The sequence below is a fragment of the Salvelinus fontinalis genome, chromosome 27, assembly GCF_029448725.1.
Source record: "Salvelinus fontinalis isolate EN_2023a chromosome 27, ASM2944872v1, whole genome shotgun sequence".
NCBI lineage: Eukaryota > Metazoa > Chordata > Actinopteri > Salmoniformes > Salmonidae > Salvelinus > Salvelinus fontinalis.
The window spans coordinates 6,632,735-6,652,297 of NC_074691.1; the positions used below are offsets into that span (position 1 = coordinate 6,632,735).

General features: G+C 41.5%; 2 protein-coding genes and 2 non-coding genes across 5 annotated transcripts; all 4 read left to right on the top strand.

The window, feature by feature from the left end:
* On the top strand, nt 1-5,301 carry LOC129824926 (ribonucleoside-diphosphate reductase subunit M2). 2 transcript variants are annotated; one of them, XM_055884497.1, is made up of 10 exons: nt 1-310; nt 551-619; nt 1,233-1,376; nt 1,471-1,587; nt 1,679-1,812; nt 2,423-2,517; nt 2,596-2,729; nt 2,912-3,016; nt 3,603-3,728; nt 4,847-5,301. In XM_055884497.1, the coding sequence occupies exons 1-10, from the start codon at nt 218-220 to the stop codon at nt 4,997-4,999; spliced, it is 1,170 nt and encodes a 389-aa protein (XP_055740472.1). In that variant the 5' UTR covers nt 1-217; the 3' UTR covers nt 5,000-5,301. The 2 variants fall into 2 exon arrangements, with proteins under 2 accessions (XP_055740472.1, XP_055740473.1); XM_055884498.1 differs by having other exon boundaries at nt 2-310; nt 3,615-3,728.
* LOC129825739 (small nucleolar RNA SNORD94) lies at nt 1,869-2,009 on the top strand. The gene has a single exon (XR_008754939.1). It is a non-coding gene; the product is annotated as a small nucleolar RNA SNORD94 (small nucleolar RNA).
* LOC129825738 (small nucleolar RNA SNORD94) lies at nt 4,550-4,688 on the top strand. Its single transcript, XR_008754938.1, has one exon. It is a non-coding gene; the product is annotated as a small nucleolar RNA SNORD94 (small nucleolar RNA).
* A 1,638-nt stretch (nt 5,302-6,939) lies between the features above and the next one.
* On the top strand, nt 6,940-15,453 carry lgals8a (galectin 8a). The gene is made up of 9 exons (XM_055884500.1): nt 6,940-7,075; nt 7,667-7,755; nt 7,901-8,111; nt 11,854-11,973; nt 12,213-12,266; nt 12,459-12,485; nt 12,968-13,056; nt 13,233-13,398; nt 13,914-15,453. Exons 1-9 carry the CDS (start codon nt 7,037-7,039, stop codon nt 14,061-14,063), a joined length of 945 nt encoding a protein of 314 aa, XP_055740475.1. The 5' UTR covers nt 6,940-7,036; the 3' UTR covers nt 14,064-15,453.
* The last annotated feature ends 4,110 nt before the right edge of the window (nt 15,454-19,563 follow it).

Genomic DNA, 19,563 nt, shown 5'->3' on the forward strand with positions numbered 1-19,563 from the left:
ATACCAACAAAAGCTTTGATTCTATTGCCTGCTTGGAATCGATCGCCAGAATTTCAATAAATAGGGGGAACTCGAGTCGTTTACATGTAATTGTGGCGTTGATCTAGTCAAGGAAAGTGTACTGTAGATAGTTGTGAATATATATATTTTTGCAATTTTACTGACGTTTAACTTATCCTCAAATTGTTTCTGTTGTATAACTCGTGTGTCATTAAAAATGTTTGTAACTCGCTCACCACTCGCCAAGAAAAATGAAAACGCTATCACCACTCAAATGGACAACATTTCACTCGTTGACAAGGAAAACACGGTAAGTTTTAAATCGACGTAACTATATTTATTTTTATCTAGTTATTTTTGATGTCGGTGGTTTAATTTAAAAGGTGGTTAGGCAAATTCGCCTCAACTGGTTAGTAACCTAACTAGGCAACGTTAATCTGTCACGTCTTACTTTCTGTCCTGCACATTAATCAATTGAATGTAAATTAACTAACTGGCTTCCTTGATTATTTAATTTGCCAAAGATAACGTGTAATTCCTCCCAATGCAGCCTCCCAGCCTGAACATGACCCGGATTCAGGCCTCGAAAACCGCGCGCAAAATCTTTGCAGATTCTGAGGTGCGTGAACAATGGCTACTTTTGCTTGAAATTGTCAGTTTATGCAGTGCTCATTTTGTAGCTCATCGACATGCGCAATTAATGTTAACCTGGTAATTAACTAGAATGTGTCTGAGGTGTTCATTTTCCGCAAATAATGTCGCCTATTCTAGCTAGCTGCCGAGTCATCAAATCATGATGTCGCCTATGTCAAATGTAAGCTAGCAGTCGAGGAACTCAAGTAAGGCAAGCATATGTTTGAATGGTTAGCAGTAGTTACACACGCTGGCTACTCAAGTGTTTCATAAGGCAAACGTCAATTGCTAGCCAGTAGCCTTCCATTCCGTCCATGTCACGAAAGCCTTTGTCTTGAACACGTCACTAGCTAGTTACTGCTAACTAATGTTACATAGCATAACTCAACCGTCTAACGTTGGGTTGTGGAGAATCTTGACATTCTAAATAAACTGGTATGCCTTGTCTTATTACATGCATGTATTTCCTCTTAAATTATAAGCACATTCGGCTATTCTAACCATTGAGGAATGTTTGTTTTACCTGGGCAACATTTTTACCAGTAATGAGATTAATTATTATTATTATTATTATTTTTTTTTTTTATACTTTCTGTTAGCCTAAAGATGTCGAGAAATTCAATGCGGAAGAAGAGCCCCTCCTGAAGGAAAATCCACGCCGGTTTGTCATTTTCCCTATCAAGTATCATGACATCTGGCAGATGTATAAGAAGGCAGAAGCTTCTTTCTGGACTGCAGAGGAGGTATGTCCAATTTGCTGCATCATTAGTGGTGTTGGCATAAGTAAATGATATGTGAGTTGGTTCATGAGATTTTATTTATCATCTTGTTTTCCAGGTTGATCTGTCCAAAGATACACAACACTGGGAGTCTCTGAAGGATGAGGAGAGATACTTCATCTCTCACATATTGGCTTTCTTCGCTGCTAGCGATGGCATTGTCAACGAGAACCTGGTAAATTGCTTGTGTGTACAATACAACAATCAATATTTAGCGATCCACACTGTCAAGAAATCACTGATCTAATTTCCTGTTTCTCTACTAGGTGGAGCGCTTTACACAGGAAGTCCAGGTGACAGAAGCAAGATGCTTTTATGGTTTCCAGATCGCCATGGAGAACATCCACTCTGAGATGTACAGCCTGCTCATTGACACCTACATCAAAGACCCCAAAGAGAGGTTAGACTCTTGTCAGTCAAGCTCTTAGTTAGTAGTGCAGGGAAGTTTTGTATTTTCTGGCAGTGGTGAGAAGCGCAGGTGTATGTACCTCAGCTTTTAATGGGAACTGAGTGTAGCTGCCGGTTCTTGGCTCAGTGGGCATGTTGTCTGCTGACTGGGTGGGGTCCCAACATGATATAGATGCCAGACTGTGCCTCATGAAGATAACATATACACCACCAAAGCCCTTCATTCAAGACCCACCTGCAATATGTAGCTTTTAGGGTTACCAGACCAAATTTGCATAGGAATGAGTTACGGATCAGGAAATTTAAAGTGAGTAAGCAGTTCTGTTCTATGTGCACTATTTCTATGCTTCCCGTTACAATTGTAATCTTTTATTTTCAGTTTTGTACACAGCTTCAAAACTGAAAATAGTTTGAAAGTACAATGATACTGTACTTTGTGTGTTTTGCCACATAACCTGAAATTAGTAGAACTTAGTGTTCTTAGCAACCAGAAAATGGCAGAGTGATTTCTACACTTAACTTTTTTAAGTCGAAGCATTTTATAGTGCAGCCTTCAACTTTTTGTGACAATGTTCCCTAATATACTTTTCTTTGTCATACAGGGACTACCTCTTCAATGCCATTGAAACCCTCCCTTGTGTGAAGAGGAAGGCGGATTGGGCCCTGAATTGGATCGGCAACAAAAGTGCTCAATTTGGTATGTACATATCTTTTTCTCTAACAACCTGCACGTGATTGGGTGGTCAGTTGGTAATGGGCTATGTTTGTATTCCAGGTGAGCGTGTGGTTGCCTTTGCAGCTGTTGAGGGGATCTTCTTTTCTGGCTCTTTTGCTGCCATTTTCTGGCTAAAGAAGAGGGGGCTGATGCCGGGCCTAACCTTCTCCAACGAGCTCATCAGCAGAGATGAGGTGGGTGTTTTTATTACATTGATTTACCTATGATCCCAGCATGCTAACCTAATTGAAATGAAATCATTACAACTATTTGGTTACAAACCTGCATGACGTTGGATACCTTTCATGTGCTTGTTTCACTGAAAAAGCAACAAGTAGTTGACATTATCTTACTAGCTAGTTCCATATGAATCCAGGGCCTGCACTGTGACTTCGCCTGCCTCATGTTCAAGCACCTGGTGAATAAGCCCTCAAAGGAGACTGTCACCAATCTGATCAGGAATGCAGTGGAGATTGAGCAGGTATGTTGATTAAAAATTAAGGACATGTTTCCCTGACCCAGATTGAAAGTCCAATGCAGATGTTTTTCTATTAAATCATTTCTGGGAAACAATTAAGTACCTAACTGTGATTTTCAATTTAAATTGTCAAAGAAATGCATGGCTTATTAGCAAACAGCAATTTTTAAAGCAGAGATTTTGCTGGGAGTGGTCTGAGGGGGAAAACTAGCTGTTGGCAGGTTTGGTAGTCTTTCTTATTGGTCTAACTAATTTACTGCCTGGTGACTTCACTGGGCTGGCCAAAACTCCATTCCACCAAAAAAGGCTGACATTCCAGTCTTTTAAAATGACTACACTAAAAGGGTATCGTTTTCAGTTATTCCAAACTCGGTGTATATTAAACACAGGAAAATCTAATTTGACTGCACTTGGCCTTTAAATCTACTCCTGGGCAAAGGCCCAAATAACACCTTTTGACCTATACTGCACTACTTTTTATCAGATCTATGGGCCCTTGTAAAGTAGTGCACTAAGGTGCCATTTGGGACATTGGCTTTTTGTACTCTGCTTATAAATACTTTTTTTATGGTCTGATTGTTAATTTTAGTTCACATTTCAGGAGTTCCTGACAAAAGCCCTGCCTGTAAAGCTGATTGGTATGAACTGTGACTTGATGACTCAGTACATTGAGTTTGTCGCTGACAGGCTGATGCTGGAGCTGGGCTTTGACAAGGTGAGATTATGGTTTTGTCCCCTCATGGTACCCTAGTCTCTGTATGGGGCGGCAGGGTAGCCTAGTGGTTAGAGCGTTGGGCTAGTAACTGAAATGTTGCGAGATCAAATCCCCTAACTGACGAAGCAAAAATCTGTCGTTCTGCCCCTGAACAAGGCAGTTAATCCACTGTTCCTGTCATTGAAAATAAGAATTTGCTCTTAACTGACTTGCCTGGTTAAATAAAGGTAAAATAAATACAAATGTAGTGTGCTATGTAGGGAATTGGGTGCCATTTTAGAAGCACACCTTGTGCTTGGGCTAAAGACTGTCCTCTCTTCCTGGAAACTGATAAGTGTTTGCGTGTCAATTAGACGGTATGTGAATGGAGTGTCCTCTCCTGCTGAGGAAACAAGTATTCTACAGAGTCATTCGCGGGAGAGTTTTGAGATCTGCCACACCCCCTTTGAATCTGCTGAAAAGCATACACATTTGAAAACTACCCTAATCCTTTTATCTATAAAATGTCTCGCACGACTATTTAAATTAGTTTCTCACTTCACACTTATTTAAAGATTCCACCCCTGTAAATGTAATTTGCCTGATGCATGACTGGAGTATGAGTCATATTTCATACAAGCCCATTTGTTTCCTCTTTGCCCTTTCTCAAAAGGGAGGGAGGAGAGGACTGAGTTGGGGTAAACCAATTGATAATCTTCCCTTGTCCCTTGAGACAAATGTGTCCTTTGACATGGAGGGTTTCAATCCAATAAAACTCCATGTTTTAGTTCTAACTTTCCATGGGTCCATGCACTTTGTTTTGAAATTAAATCTGAAATGGGCTAGCAATGATGAAAAGCGCAGGGGTACGTACCTCAGCTGATAATGGGAGCTGAGTGTTGGTGCAAGTTCTCAGCTCAGTGGGCATGTGGTCTGCTGACGAGGAGTGCCAACACGATATAGACGCCTGACTGAGTCTTGCCTGTAAAGCTATAGTAAAAGCATGGACATGTAAAATGTAGGAGCTCACTACTGTAAGTCTGGAAAAACTTTGCACAATGGCAGATGTACAGTATTTAATTTGGGTTTGCCTCAAACGGAAGCATTTAACAAACTTTCCACTAACTCTTCCATTTTAGATCTACAGAGTGGAGAATCCATTTGACTTCATGGAGAACATCTCACTGGAGGGCAAGACTAACTTCTTTGAGAAGCGGGTAGGGGAGTACCAGAGGATGGGTGTGATGTCTGGCACCACAGACAACACCTTCCGGCTGGATGCTGACTTCTAAAGCTCTTGAGACATTGACACTTTCAACACTTGAAGAGGACATGGGCCTAGCTACATGTTACTGGACCACCTCATTGTAGCTCCCATCATCCATTCCCACTGCTTTTGACCAAAGCTCCCATGGGTCCTGGTTTTGGGATGCAGACTAAGTCTTAATTGTCGGGTCCACAGACATCACCATACACATTACCATTCACAACCCACCTCATCTCAGTACATGTCTGGTTTTATGATGTATTTGTATAGTAGCTTTTTTAATTGTTTTTATCTGTTTCTGTTTTGTAATAAAATGTACAAATTGAACATGCAGCAGCTGTTATAATTATTTTAGCCCACTGTTTTCTTGTTAGTTTACAGATGGTAATACTGCAGAGTCAACTCATCTGACCCCTGTAATTACATTTGTGTTCATTAGGAGTAGCTAATATTGGTTTAGTGTTGTATCTGTACTTGAATAACTTCAAGTGAACTCCACTGAATTCTAAAGACAAGACTTTTTACTAATTTTCCCTGGCCCAAAATAAATTACATTTTGAATGCTCAGGCAGGACAGCAATATGGTCCCATTTCACACCCATCAATAGAACGTTTTGTCATCCTTATTGACTGATCTGGCGGACTTCAACTGCATTCTGAAATTATATTTGAGTGTGCCACTGGGGGAAATGTACTCAATTGTCATACTTGAGTAAAAGTAAAGATACCTTTTTATAAAAAATGACTAGTGAAAGTCACCCAGTAAAACACTAGAGAAATTATATATTTGATGTACTTAAGTATCAACAATTAATTGCAAAAATACATTTCAAATTCCTTATTAAGCAAACCAGTTGGCACCATTCTATTATGGATCACGCCATAAGACAATTTACAAAGCATGTGTGTTTGAGTGCCGGATCAGAGGCAGTAGCTACGGATGACCAGTGGTGTTAAGTGTGTGAATGGACCATTTTTATCCTGCTATGCATTCAAAATGTAACTTCTGGGTGTCGTGGAAAATGTATGGAGTAAAGTTCTTTAGGAATGTACAAAGGTCAAGTACAGATACCCCAAAGCTTGACTTGTAGTACTTTAGTAAAATACTGTGTTCCAAAACAATTGTGCCATCTGGTTTGGAATTTTAGGTATAGCATTTCCTTTTGTTACTATTACTCTTCGGCATTTAAGTATTTTTTTCCACCACTACTGTGCATTTAAAACGCTAAGTATTTTCCCTGGCTGACACATTTAACTGAGTCATTTTCTATTAAGGTGTCTACTTTTACTAAAGTATGACAATTAAGTACTTTTTCCATTGCTGGCATTTCATAAAGTGGCAAGGAACACTGGCATTTCACCAAATTTGAGCAGTGTAAGTAGGCTACTAAACAGAATTCCAACATTTATTTTAAACAAATCGTACAATGGATGGGTTGGCTGAAAACGCCAAGAAAGCTGAGCGCTTCCATTTGTCAGAAGTCCGCCTGTTTTGATTTTGGATGGCCAGATTGCTAGCAAGCATGGCATATTTCCACGTGCGTAATCGTAAATGGCTCATTTCAGTTTAGTTCATCTTGTTATTAATACGGTCTTGTTTTGACTGCTTTAATGTCAATGCTAATATGGCTCAAATTCACTAGCTAACTATGTATTTGAGAGACGTGGTCATTGTTCAAACTTATTTGTTTTCAATAAACATTGAAGAAGATATAGTTTACATCTAAGCCAACCTCATGTTTTGCCCCATGCTTTTGCGCGCGTCGTTTGTTGCTAAACAACCAACCCGTCTATAAATACATATGGACTAAGGCCCCCCCAAAAAAATTGTGCTGCATGAAAGAAAATGTAATGAAATGCACAATCTGAAAACTGTTTTGAACGATGAGGCTGCAGTGCCTCGACCCCAGCTGTCACATAGCGAAGGCGGGGCGTTGAATGTCATTGGCTGAAAGCCGTTTGTTTTTACATCGTATGAGGAAGTAACCCGACGGTTAATGAAAAGCTCGGGACGTTGGCATTCTTGGGCCCATTTGAACGCTTTTTGCTGAACCACTCAACTATGTCGATCACGAACCCGAAACAAACTGTTCTGAATCCGGTGAGATGCTTTGAAAAGACTTTAAAAAATATTGTGAATCATTCTTGCACTTGCTCATACATCAACTAAAGCGAGATAATATTGAATTCAGCTCTGTCAGTTAGCTAGCTAACAGCTAACGTCAGTTATACAAGCGATGCCTCTTTCATCATTTATCAGGTTGATATGAAGTTGTAAAACATGGTTTGATGACGTTTGGTACACGAACAGTCTCACAAGTACTGTACCTTTCTGAAGTGTCTATGTAGGTCAGGCGCGTGCGTGCAATGTTTTTGACAGCAGGAACTAGTTCATGGAGCTCATGCCATGTTCAAGACAACTGGGAAATAAGCTCAGTGTTTCCAACTTGGAAAGTATCAGATTCAACCAGTAGGAAGCTCAATGCAAAACATGCAAGTACATTTTAATTCGGAGGTTCAGAGTTTCCATGTTGTCTTGAATGCCGCATCAGGTCATACTTTCACTTTAGTTTTGTAGAATATGTCATAGTATGAGTGTTTCAGTTTAACATAAATTCTCATTTCATGCATTCAAACAACAACCTAGTCTGACTATTTTGGTATCAATAAACACTTTCTACTCTACTGACAGACCATTCCCTTTGCTGGGACGATCCTGGGAGGTTTACAGCCTGGGGAGATGGTGCTCATTCAAGGCACTGTTCCCAGTGATTGTGAGAGGTATGGGGTTACACTACACACACATCTCAAGAATGACATCACATTACTGTCACGTGTCTCTAGACATGCAGTCATATGAAATCACATTCTATGGATGTTGATGAAGTCGCTTTATAGCAAACTACCGCTGTGTGTGCGTGTCCAGGTTTCAGGTGGACTTCACCCGTGGGAACAGCACAAAGCCCAGAGCGGACATAGCCTTCCATTTCAACCCTCGCTTTAAGAGATCTCCCTGCATCGTGTGCAACACACTGGAGAGAGAGAGCTGGGGCAAGGAGGAGATCCTGTATAAGAACGCTTTCACACTGGGGTCAACCTTTGAGATGATCGTCCTGGTGCAGAAAGACGAGTTTAAGGTCAGGATAACTAGTGATCAGATTAGATGCCTTTAAGCCCATACTCGTAAAGCGTCTCGTAGTAGCGGTGCTGATCTAGGATTTGTTCAGCGTATTACTAATCACAGTTAATAAGATTAAATGGACTATGGGGACCTGTTCCTAGATCAGCACTCCTACTCTTGATACATACAGCCCCAGATCCCCCTGATCTATATAGCCTTTGCCCTGGATCAATGTTCAGGTCCATAATTATTCATAACAATGTTGTTAATTGAAAAGACTGACTCGTGGTTCTGTGGGAATAGGTGTAGGTGCTTTTTTGCCTTTTTGAGTGTTTTCAACATGCAACATACTTTTCATGTAGAGAAAGGGAGACTCTTGAAATAAACTTTTTCCTCGTGATCACTTCCTTTCCCTGTCCCAGGCATAAGCCTGTGGTTACGTCCCAAATGGCACCATATTCCCTATTTAGTGCACTACTTTTGACAAGAGCTCATAGGGCCCTGATCAAAACGAGTTCACTATATAGGGAACAGGGTGACATTTGGGACATGGCCTGTGACTCAAAGATTCACTTTCATTTCCTTGTTTTTTGTGTCGCTGTTCAGTCCGGTGGTTGTATATTAAGCATGGGGGAACGTGCTAAGTCAGTTTTGCCTGCAGGACGTGTTAATAATTCAGCATAATATATTTTTCACTTCCCTTAGTGGTTGAGGTTGGCTTCAGAAGGTTTCTTATGTTCTTATGTCTAAGGTAAAAGCCAAATACAGTGCATTCGGAAAGTATTCAGAACCCTTCCCTTTTTCCACATTTTGTTATATTATAGCCTTATTCTAAAATGTATAAAATAAAAATATAAAAATATCTTAATCAATTATCTACTCACAATACCCCATAATGACAAAGCAAAAACAGTTTTTTAGAAATGTTTGCAAATATATTAAAAATAAAAAACAGAAAGCCTTATTTACATAAGTATTCAGACCCTTTGCTATGAGACTCGAAATTGAGCTCAGGTGCATCCTGTTTCCATTGATCATCCTTGAGATGTTCTACAACTTGATTGGAGTCCACCTGTGATAAATTCAATTTTTTGACATGTTTTGGAAAGGCACACACCTGTCTAAGGTCCCACAGTTGACAGTGCATGTCAGAGCAAAAACAAAGTCATGAAGTCGATGGAATTGTCCGTAGAGCTCCGAGACAGGATTGTTTCAATGCACAGATCTGGGGAAGGGTACCAAAAAATACATGCAGCGTTGAAGGTCCCCAAGAAGACAGTGGCCTCCATTATTCTTAAATGGAAGAAGGTTAAACCACCAAGACTCTTCCTAGAGCTGGCCGTCCGGCCAAACTGAGCAATTGGGGGAGAAGGGCCTTGGTCAGGAAGGTGACCAAGAACCCGATGGTCACTTTGACAGCGCTTCAGAGTTCCTCTGTGGAGATGGGAAAACCTTCCAGAAGGACAACCATCTCTGCAGCACTCCATCAATCAGGCCTTTATGGTAGAGTGGCCAGACGGAAGCCACTCCTCAGTAAAATGCACATGACAGCCCGCTTGGAGTTTACCTTAAAGGCACCTAAAGGACTCAGACCATGATTTTCTGGTCTGATGAAACCAAGATTGAACTCTTTGGCCTGAATGTCTGGAGGAAACCTGGCACCATCCCTATGGTGAAGCATAGTGGTGGCAGCATCATGCTGTGGGGATGTTTTTCAGCGGCAGGGACTGGGAGACTAGTCCGGATCGAGTGAAAGATGAACAAAGCAAAGTACAGAGATCCTTGATGAAAACCTGCTCCAGAGCGCTCAGGACCTCAGACTGGGGCGAAGGTTTTCCTTCCACCGGCACAATGACCCTAAGCACACAGCCAGACAACGCAGGAGTGGCTTTGGGACAAGTCTCTGAATGTCCTTGAGGTGCCCAGCCAGAGCCCGGACTTGAACCCGATCAAGCATCTCTGGATAGACCTGAAAATAGCTGTTCAGCGACGCTCCCCATCCAACCTGACATAGCTTGAGAGGATCTGCAGAGAAGAATGGGATAAACTCCCTAAATACAGGTGTGCCTAGCTTGTAGTGTCATACCCAAGAAGACTCGATGCTGTAATCACTACCAAAGGTGCTTCAGCAAAGTACTGAGTAAAAGGTCTGAATACTTATGTAAATGTGATATTTCAATACTTTTTTTTATAAATTAGCAAACATTTCTAAACCAGTTTTTGCTTTGTCATTATGGGGTATTGTGTGTAGATTGATGAGGGGGGAAAAACAATTTACTCAATTTTAGAATAAGGCTGTAATGTAACAAAATGTGAAAAAAGTCAATGGGTCTGAATACTTTCCGAATGCACTGTGTATCACTGAATTCATTTGTGGCTTTTTACCGCGTTGTACAAGCTGTCAGGTTTTCTATATCAGATCTGGAAATATCCTCCATGTAGATAACTGAGCAACAGAGTGGGCTCTTCTGTAGCTACCTAGGACACATTCATAGTGTAGAGCACACCTTAGCAAAATGTAGCAAAACGTTTTACAATGGAAAACTAAAACGTGTTTCTCAATGGACAAGGTCTTATAGTCCTTGTCCCTCCCTTTTTCAGTCTGCTTTCTTCCATTTGCCTAGTGAATATGACCCTGGCAAGCTAACTAGCCATCCTGCTGCTCCTCTTAGGAATCAGCTCGTTACTTGGTAACCAAGATTTAACATGTTGCTTATGTTAGAGCAGAGAGACTATGGAAGCCTTTAGAGCATGTGTCAAACTCATTACACGGAGGGCTGACTGTCTGTGGGTTTTCGCTCCTCCCTTGTACTTGATGAGTTGTGATCACTAATTATACTGAACAAAAATATAAATGCAACATGCAACAATTTCTAAGATTTTACTGAGTTACTGTTCATAGAAGGAAATCAGTCAATTTGAAATAAGTAAATTAGGCCCTAATCTATGGATTTCACATGACTGGGCAGGGGCGCAGCCATGGGTGGGGCTGGGAGGGCATAGGCCCACCCACTAGGGAGCCAGGCCCAGCCAATCAAAATGAGTTTTTCCCCACAAAATGGCTTTATTACAGACAGAAATACTCCTCAGAAACCCCTCGTCCATAAGACGATCCCACAGGTGCAGAAGCCAGATGTGGAAGTCCTGGGCTGACGTGGTTACTCGTGGTTGTGAGGCCAGTTAGACGTATTGCCAAATTATATTGGAGGTGGCATATGGTAGAGAAATGAACATTAAATTCTCTGGCAGCAGCTCTGTTGGACATTTTGTGCAGTCAGCATGCCAATTGCATGGTCCCTCAACTTGAGACGTTGTGTGGCAAAACTGCACGTTTTAGAGTGGCCTTTTATTGTCCACAGCACAAGGTGCACCTGTGTATTGATCATGCTGTTTAATCAGTTTCTTGATATGCCACACCTGTCAAGTGGATGGATTATCTTGGCAAAGGAGAACTGCTCACTCACATGGATGTAAACACATTTGTGCACACGATTTTAGAGAGAGATACGCTTTTTGTGAGTATGGAAAATGTCTGGGATCTTTTATTTCAGCTCATGAAACATGGGGCCAACACTTTCAATGTTGTGTTTTATATTTTTGTTTAGTATGGTAAAGAACTTGTCACCTGGTTGTCTAGGTCTTAATTGAAAGGAAAAAAACAAAAACCCACAGACACTAGACTCTCCATGGAATGAGTTTGACACCTCTGCTTTGGAGGATTCTCCCACTGTTTGTCTCACTGTTATCTCCCCCTCTAGGTGGCAGTGAACGGTGCTCATGTACTGCAGTATAACCACAGACTGGACCTGGATAAGGTGGACACACTGGCCATTTCTGGAAAGGTCAAGGTTCAGGCCATCGGCTTCTTCCCCGCCTCTGTAAGTAACTCATTCTAACTTCATTATTAAATGTCAGATGGTATGAAACATTTCATATTATCTAGCTATAGCCGAACTGGCTTTATGCTTTCAAGGCCTCCAGCCATATGTTATGCACCTCAAGTTGAATTCTACAGAAGACTTACATGCCCATGCCGGAGATTTAAGTTCTGAACAACACTTTGACCTGTTGTGGACCCATGGGTGTAAAAAGTTTGTTTTGTCACTTCAAATTGTAGAACTCCGGTCCACCTCCACCTGGTGTTGTGAACAACAGAGGCCCACAAGCCAATGTAAGGAAATCTATCGTTGCTAAGACTGCTAACGCGGTTGTGGTGCTTTTGGAAGGGAGTCTTTTTGACTCCAAGCGATGGGATTGTTTAACACACTGCATGGACTCTTTATGCCAACATGTATAACATTAAATTCAAGTCAAGTATGCTTTGCCTCTAATGAGAGCAAAACCTCTACTTTCTTTCTGACAGGAAGTGCTTTCAATGTCAGATGACTTGGTAAGTTGTTATTACATCATATATGATTGTGATATGAAGCAGCTGTGCTGCCGATGTAATACATCACACATTTGATTAGAACAACATTTGTCAACTCGTTTTTTAAAACACTTATTTTTTTTACATTTCTAATCAAATTCAGCCCACTGGTGCCACAACAACTGGGCCTTTGGAAGTTATCTTATTCCAGACATGGAAAAATCTCCCAATAGCATTACAGCAGGCTCTGAGGGACTGTGATGTACCTGTAATTTTTCACAGCGTCACGGTCATCAGAGTCTGGAAGATTTGGTGCCATGTACTGTACTACCTAGAGCCTTATATTTGCAATACAACGCTCTGGTACTACCTAAGGTTCATCACATGTTACTCTGTACCAAGTCTGTTTTGCGATGCACCATTTGAATACTTTACTCGTCTGACACGAACTGTGCTATTTATTTGTGTGACCTGCTGACAGAAGTCATTTGTGATCGTTGCAGAGTCTGCCCTTCAGGGGCAAACTGACCAAGGGGTTGAGTGTAGGACACACCATCACAATCAAAGGACAGACCAGCCTGTACCCACACAGGTATGTATGTAGCAGGCTAGGGGACATGAAAGGATTGTCCAAATCTAAAATAGAATTCACATTACTCTGTTCAAATTCCACACCATTCTTTATCCACAAATTCTCTGAACCGTTCAATGATGACATGGAGTGTTTTGTCATTCACTGCTACATTGACTTTTGTATTTAACCTGTAGCTTCTTGGTGAACCTGAGAGTCGGTAACACAGAGGACATAGCGCTCCACCTGAACCCCCGTATGAAGGCCGCCGTGTTCATCCGGAACTCCTACCTGTCCGAGTGCTGGGGCCCCGAGGAGAACACCCTGCCCAGCTTCCCCTTCTCCCCTGGGGAGTACTTTGAGGTAACCCTTCCCCACCCTCTCCCGCTGTACTCCACTGGGATGTGTTCATTATAAAAACGTTAGGCAACAGAAAACATTTAGCGAGTTTCTTATTGGTGAAGTTCAGGTAGTCCCTCTGTTTCTGTTCGTTTTCTTCTGTTTGGTGTCTAGTGAATACGACCCTGGATACACTTGGAATGTCTGGGGAAACGCCAGTACCTCTTTCGGGTTTCTTGGCCTTGAAGTTGTCATCTTTCATATCAATAGTCTTAAGACAGAGAATTTTGGTCTGAAACAGTTTTATTGTCTGCCTGGAATCATTTTTGAATGCCATTATCTGCATTAATTCACAGCAAGGCCCAACAATGGAAAGATACAGCGTTATACTGAATCATTCTGAATCCCATTGTCTTATGTCAGATAGCATGACTTTCATTCCATTATGTAGGACTGATGCTGCCTGATGCAAGACCATGTCTGAATACTACATCTGATTCTACCCCTCATACCCTCTCCCGTTTGTTGCCTCGTTCTAGATGATCATCCTGTGTGAGGCCCACCAGTTCAAGGTAGCGGTGAACGGGGTCCACCAACTGGACTATAAGCACCGTGTCCAGGACCTGAGCCGCATTACTGAGCTGGAGATCCTGGGAGACCTGGAGCTGCTGGATATCAAGCTGTGGTGACCCCTGACCTCCAAGATCTGTTTTATGTCCCAATTGTCTCTCCTTCCTCCCAAAGTGTGCTTTTGTTCACATTCCTTCACTGATTTGAAAGGAAATGACCGGCATGAGATTAACGGTTCACGTTCTCTAGCTAGCCTATGCCTTCATCATTCCAATGCTTTTAAGCAGATATTATTGGGACACACAGCTAACCTCCAAGATCTGACCCCAGTCACGCTTAGAATGACCTCCAGCTCTGGCTACGCCACGATTCACAACCCTTTCCCAGAAATGTAGTAGCAGTAGCAGACCTTTCACACGCCCCGTCATGGATTTAAAAGGATTGGGTGTAAGCATTGGCTGGAGGAAGTATCCACCATTGTAAAAGCCATGCAAGAACGTGTGCATTTTGGGAGAAGCATGGAGAATGGGCCATAGCCTCCTCAGCCAGGGACTCGTATAGCTTCGCTGAACAGCATCTTCCACTGCATGTCGTCTACCCATTTGTATCCTTGATATTCCTCCTATGTGCATGGTCCGGTTTTAATTTGGAACTCTCTCTCAGTACGTTAACGGACTACAAACTAAGTATCTGACAACCTATCTATTCATTTTGGGGCAGGTTGAATGTAATTAGCAAATTATCTGTGGAAGCAGGTATGGGTAACGTGACAAACGGGTAGGTAAACAGAAACACCTTTTTATTCATTTGAGGCAACATGGGCAGGGTGATCAGGTGGATATTGCGATAGTATCACTATGATCAGTTTTGTAATAATCATTTTCGTCCTAACGCATCAGAATAGCAATACTTTCATTTATTAACGCTTGTTATTTAAGCTCGTGCTTTAGCCGTTTAACCTTTTCATCACTGGAATGTGAAAGCTTTCCTATTAGCAGTTTATCTAATTTTCTAGACTCTACGGCAAAATATTTTATGCCATGGGCATAAATGGCTTATATAGCAACTTAACCATGGCTTATATAGCAACTTAGCCATGGCTTATATAGCAACTTAACCATGGCTTATATAGCAACTTAACCACTATGTAACAAAGGAATTAGATCAGAGAATTGATCATACACATTACATACCTATTTCCAGAGCGCAGGTCTGCTATAAGCAATATCTGCGCAAATATACAATTTATCAGGGAGCCTCTTTAACAAAAAGTTGGGTAGTCATCAACTTTCTTATGCAAGTTTCCACACAGATATTCCTGAGCTATCATTTTAAAGGTGGATTTTGTGCATATGCCACCTGTGTTGAGTAATTTCCGTCCCCAAAACTGAAGTTTTATATTTGAATATCAACCAAGAACAACTGTAAGCAAAAGCCGACAAGCTTTACCATAGGAAATGACTCAAGTATGTATAAAGATGTGTGACCATAATAAATGAACAAATTAAAGTTGCACTCCAGTCTCGTTTTTACTTAGTTTATCACCTGATTTACTTAACAAAAGGCACATCTCAAAAGGTCTAGGTGTAGGGGTGTGTGTGTGTGGTACCACAGAATGAGTCATAATACTCATAAAACCTAGTGTTCAAACAGAAATGATTCCAATCATTTATCCCATAGGTGATTTTAAGAAACACTTCAAATGAGGGCTGTGTTTTGTGTAGACTTACCCTGGCGTGATGTTTTTATAGCTGTAAATAACTGTATTTACCCCCCCCCCTCCCCCCACAAATGAAATGCTAATTAGCTATCATCATAAATAACTACAAATGCAATGAAGGTCTGGACGAGACTGACGAATCGAGACAAAGGTAACAATCTCTGGATTAACTGTCTAATGTTAGCTAAATGTAGTACATTTCTTTAAATGGACAATTCTGTGAACTGTGCAAGTTTTAAATGAACACTAGGTGTTAGCAAAGATGTCAGCTGGAGATGACATGCAGGAGCTTGCTGGGATTTGTAGTCTTGCATGATGCCTACTTTGATACTAATTAGCATTTTTGAATCTGAGTGTAAATAGAGCCGAAAATATTTATTAAAGTCACCTTGTTTGAGAGAGATTTACCAGTGGTATAAAGTACTTAAGTAAAAATATTTAAAGTACTACTTAAGTCGTTTTTTTCTGGTATCTGTACTTACCTATTTATATTTTTGACAACTTTTACTTCACTACATTCCTAAAGAAAATAATGTACCTTTTACTCCATACATTTTCCCTGAAACCCAAAAGTATTCGTTACATTTTGAATTTAAAGCAGGACAGGAAAATGGTGCAATTCACGCACTTATCAAGAGAACATCCCTGGTCATCCCTCTGTCTCTGATCTGGCAAACTCACTAAACAGAGAACATCCCTGGTCATCCCTACTGCCTCTGATCTGACAGACTCACTAAACAGAGAACATCCCTGGTCATCCCTACTGCCTCTGATCTGACAGACTCACTAAACAGAGAACATCCCTGGTCATCCCTACTGCCTCTGATCTGACAGACTCACTAAACAGAGAACATCCCTGGTCATCCCTACTGCCTCTGATCTGGTCGACTCACTTAACACACATGCTTAGTTTGTAAATGATGTCTGAGTGTTGGAGTGTGCCACTAGCTATCCATAAATTAAAAAGAAAAATAGAAAATGGTACCGTCTGGTTTCCTTAATATAAGGGTTTGTAAATGATTTATACTTTTACTTTTGATACTTAAGTATATTTTAGCAATTACATTTACTTTTGATACGTAGGTACATTTAAAACCAAATACTTTTAGACTTTTACTCAAGTAGTATTTTACTGTGTGACTTTCACTTTTACTTGAGTCATACCTTTACTCAAGTATGACAGTTGGGTATTTTTTCCACCACTGAAATGTACATGGTTATCAAAACGTCACGTCAGGGTAAGCCTGCACGAAACACAGACCTTATTTAAAGTGGTTCAAAAATTCCCTATGGGAAAAATGAATGGTGGAAAATTGATTGGAACCATTTCCCTGTTTGACCGCTAGATTTTATGGGTATTATGACACCTCCACTGTTGGGCTGTACTGTTCCTGCAAGCTAGGAGCGAGGTTGATGATATTAGAGGGCACCATCAGACCTACTCCTTGAATGGCTTACTCAATGAAGTGTATAAAAAATCACTATTTTTTACCCTTGTATGTGTACATTCCTGTATTTATAGGTGGGATATTGTTTTACAGTGAGTCTTTAATCCAGCACTACTACCGCCCTTGTGAAAGCTACACACTCCTGCCTGACAGCTACAGACTCCATTGATCGAGTAGATCAGGCAAAATCTGTCTGACATTGAACTGTGTCCAAGGTTTACTAGCCTGGCTTCACAGCTACACCACCGGAAAGAAGGCAGAGAGTGATGGCAAATGGCACATTTAGGCCTTGGTCAGAGGTCACCGCTGGTATGCCACAATGGTGTGTGGTTTCACCACATCTGTTTCTCCTTCACATGTCCACCCGAAAAGTTGTCTTCAGTGACACTCTGGACACTGGGTATGCAGACGATGTAGGGCTGTCCCGAGCCATACCATTAACCAGCATCCAAGAGGACACTTCCATGGGCTTGGAGGCAAAGCAGCTGGAAGAGTGGGCCCCATCCAACTACATGCTCCCGAATGGGTAAAAAGTCTGTGGAAATTCTGCTATGTTTTTCAACAGACCCTCCACAACCTGCACCTCTAATCATAGGAGGACAGGAAGTACCAGCGGTAACAACAACCAAATATCTTGGTTTTGATCTCGACTCTAACCTCAGTGGTGACACATGTGGCGCAGTCAAGGCCTCAAAACGCCAACACTTTTTGACTGTCCTTGTCAGAAATGGCCGACCCAACGAATATCTGGTCACAGTATACACCTCACTGGTCAGGCCTTCTCTGGAATACAGTGGAGTGCTGTTAGTTGGATGCAGTAAAAAGCAGCCGGCCCAACTAGACAGGGTGCAGAGGGCCTTGAGGATCACCTCCAGAGGTGGAGCAGTGCAACCACAGCTCCCGTCACTGCAGAGCAGGCGACAACAGGCTGCAGTGCACGCTTCCTTTAAAACTGCACCATCTTCTCTACTCCCCAATGGAAATGTTGTATACTTTTTGTTTATCCTCAATGATTCTTAATCAAGTGCATCATTTTGTATGTCTACCTTGTTTTAAATGATCAAATGAATTAAATGTCCAAAAGAACATGTGTAGAATTGCAGGAAATGTACTTTGAAACTAAAAACTCTGGTGGTCTCCAAACCAAATCACGCTTAGGTCCCCAAAAAGGCTAGGGCCGGCCTTGAACTGGCCTGCAAGCATTCAGTCATGCACTTGTGAGAGAGCATGATACATAGTCATACACTTGGTAGCATGGTACAGAAGAAGCTGTTGGAAAGGCATTTTCTACTCCAAATCAGTTTTGGTCAACAGATTACAGTTGCAAAATGCCAGTAACTTTCCCTAAATTCCCAGGTTTTCCTGAACTCCTGGTTGGAGGTATCCGGATTTCCTGCATATTCCTCCTGATTCTGGTAATCTTCCGACTGTGACGTCTGGAAAACCAGGGAATTTTGTCAACATTTGTACCAGATTTAGCTAGCAGCTAATTTCCGTCTGCAAAGGGTATTCACTGAAAAGGGTAATGGGTATTGTGTTGCATTTCTGCCAAGTGATTGCGCACCTGGTGAAGGACTTGCACACTCTTGACCACCCAGTGAATGACCTGTTCCCTCCAAAAAGTGGTAAATGTACCACCAGGCTCCTGAGAAACAGCCATGAACTGTCCTGTATAACTGTCCTGTATAACTGCCCGTATGATCCGCCTGTGAAACACCACTGTACCCACTGCTATCAGACTGTATAATAACTCTAGCTCTTAAATGGCTTTCCTTAAAATTCTCTTTTTAACAATCACACTTTAACATTTTCAATTTCCATCATGAAAAATGTCCTTTAATGTTTCAAGTGTCCTGTATTCTATTCATGTGACGTGTTATGTGTTATGTGTTTTAAATGAGTGTTTTGCCATTCTTAGTAATGTCAATTCTGCATTTGATCTGTGAGCAAGAATAAATGGAAACTTAACCTATCCTTTATTGATTGTGCGTTGTGTATTCTCTTTGACTACAGACTGAGTGCCAGTCTGTTTGTGCTATCATGCCAACTGCTTAGCACCGTTTGTCTTGACAATGAGCAATGGCAAGAGCACCAACAGATTTGGGACCAAGCTACAGTGCTTTCAGTTCAGATGATAAGTCTGAGGGCAAATTAATTTCAGTCCTCAGTGTATCCACTAGAGAGCAGTATATAGCCTCTATCAGCCCTAAAATAGCATTCACATCATTATCTCACTAACCATCCAGCCGGCATCTGATCCCTCACAGCTGGATTTGCCATGTAGACCTACCAGGACCTACACAATGTAAATAAGATATCAGTCACTGCCGTCAGCTGACTCAGGGCCGGCTGAGGGCATAAGTGATATAAGCGGTCGCCAGGGGAATCGCGGGAAATGACTTTAAAACTGCTAAAATATTTCTCCACACCATGGCAACATGAGTAGAATTG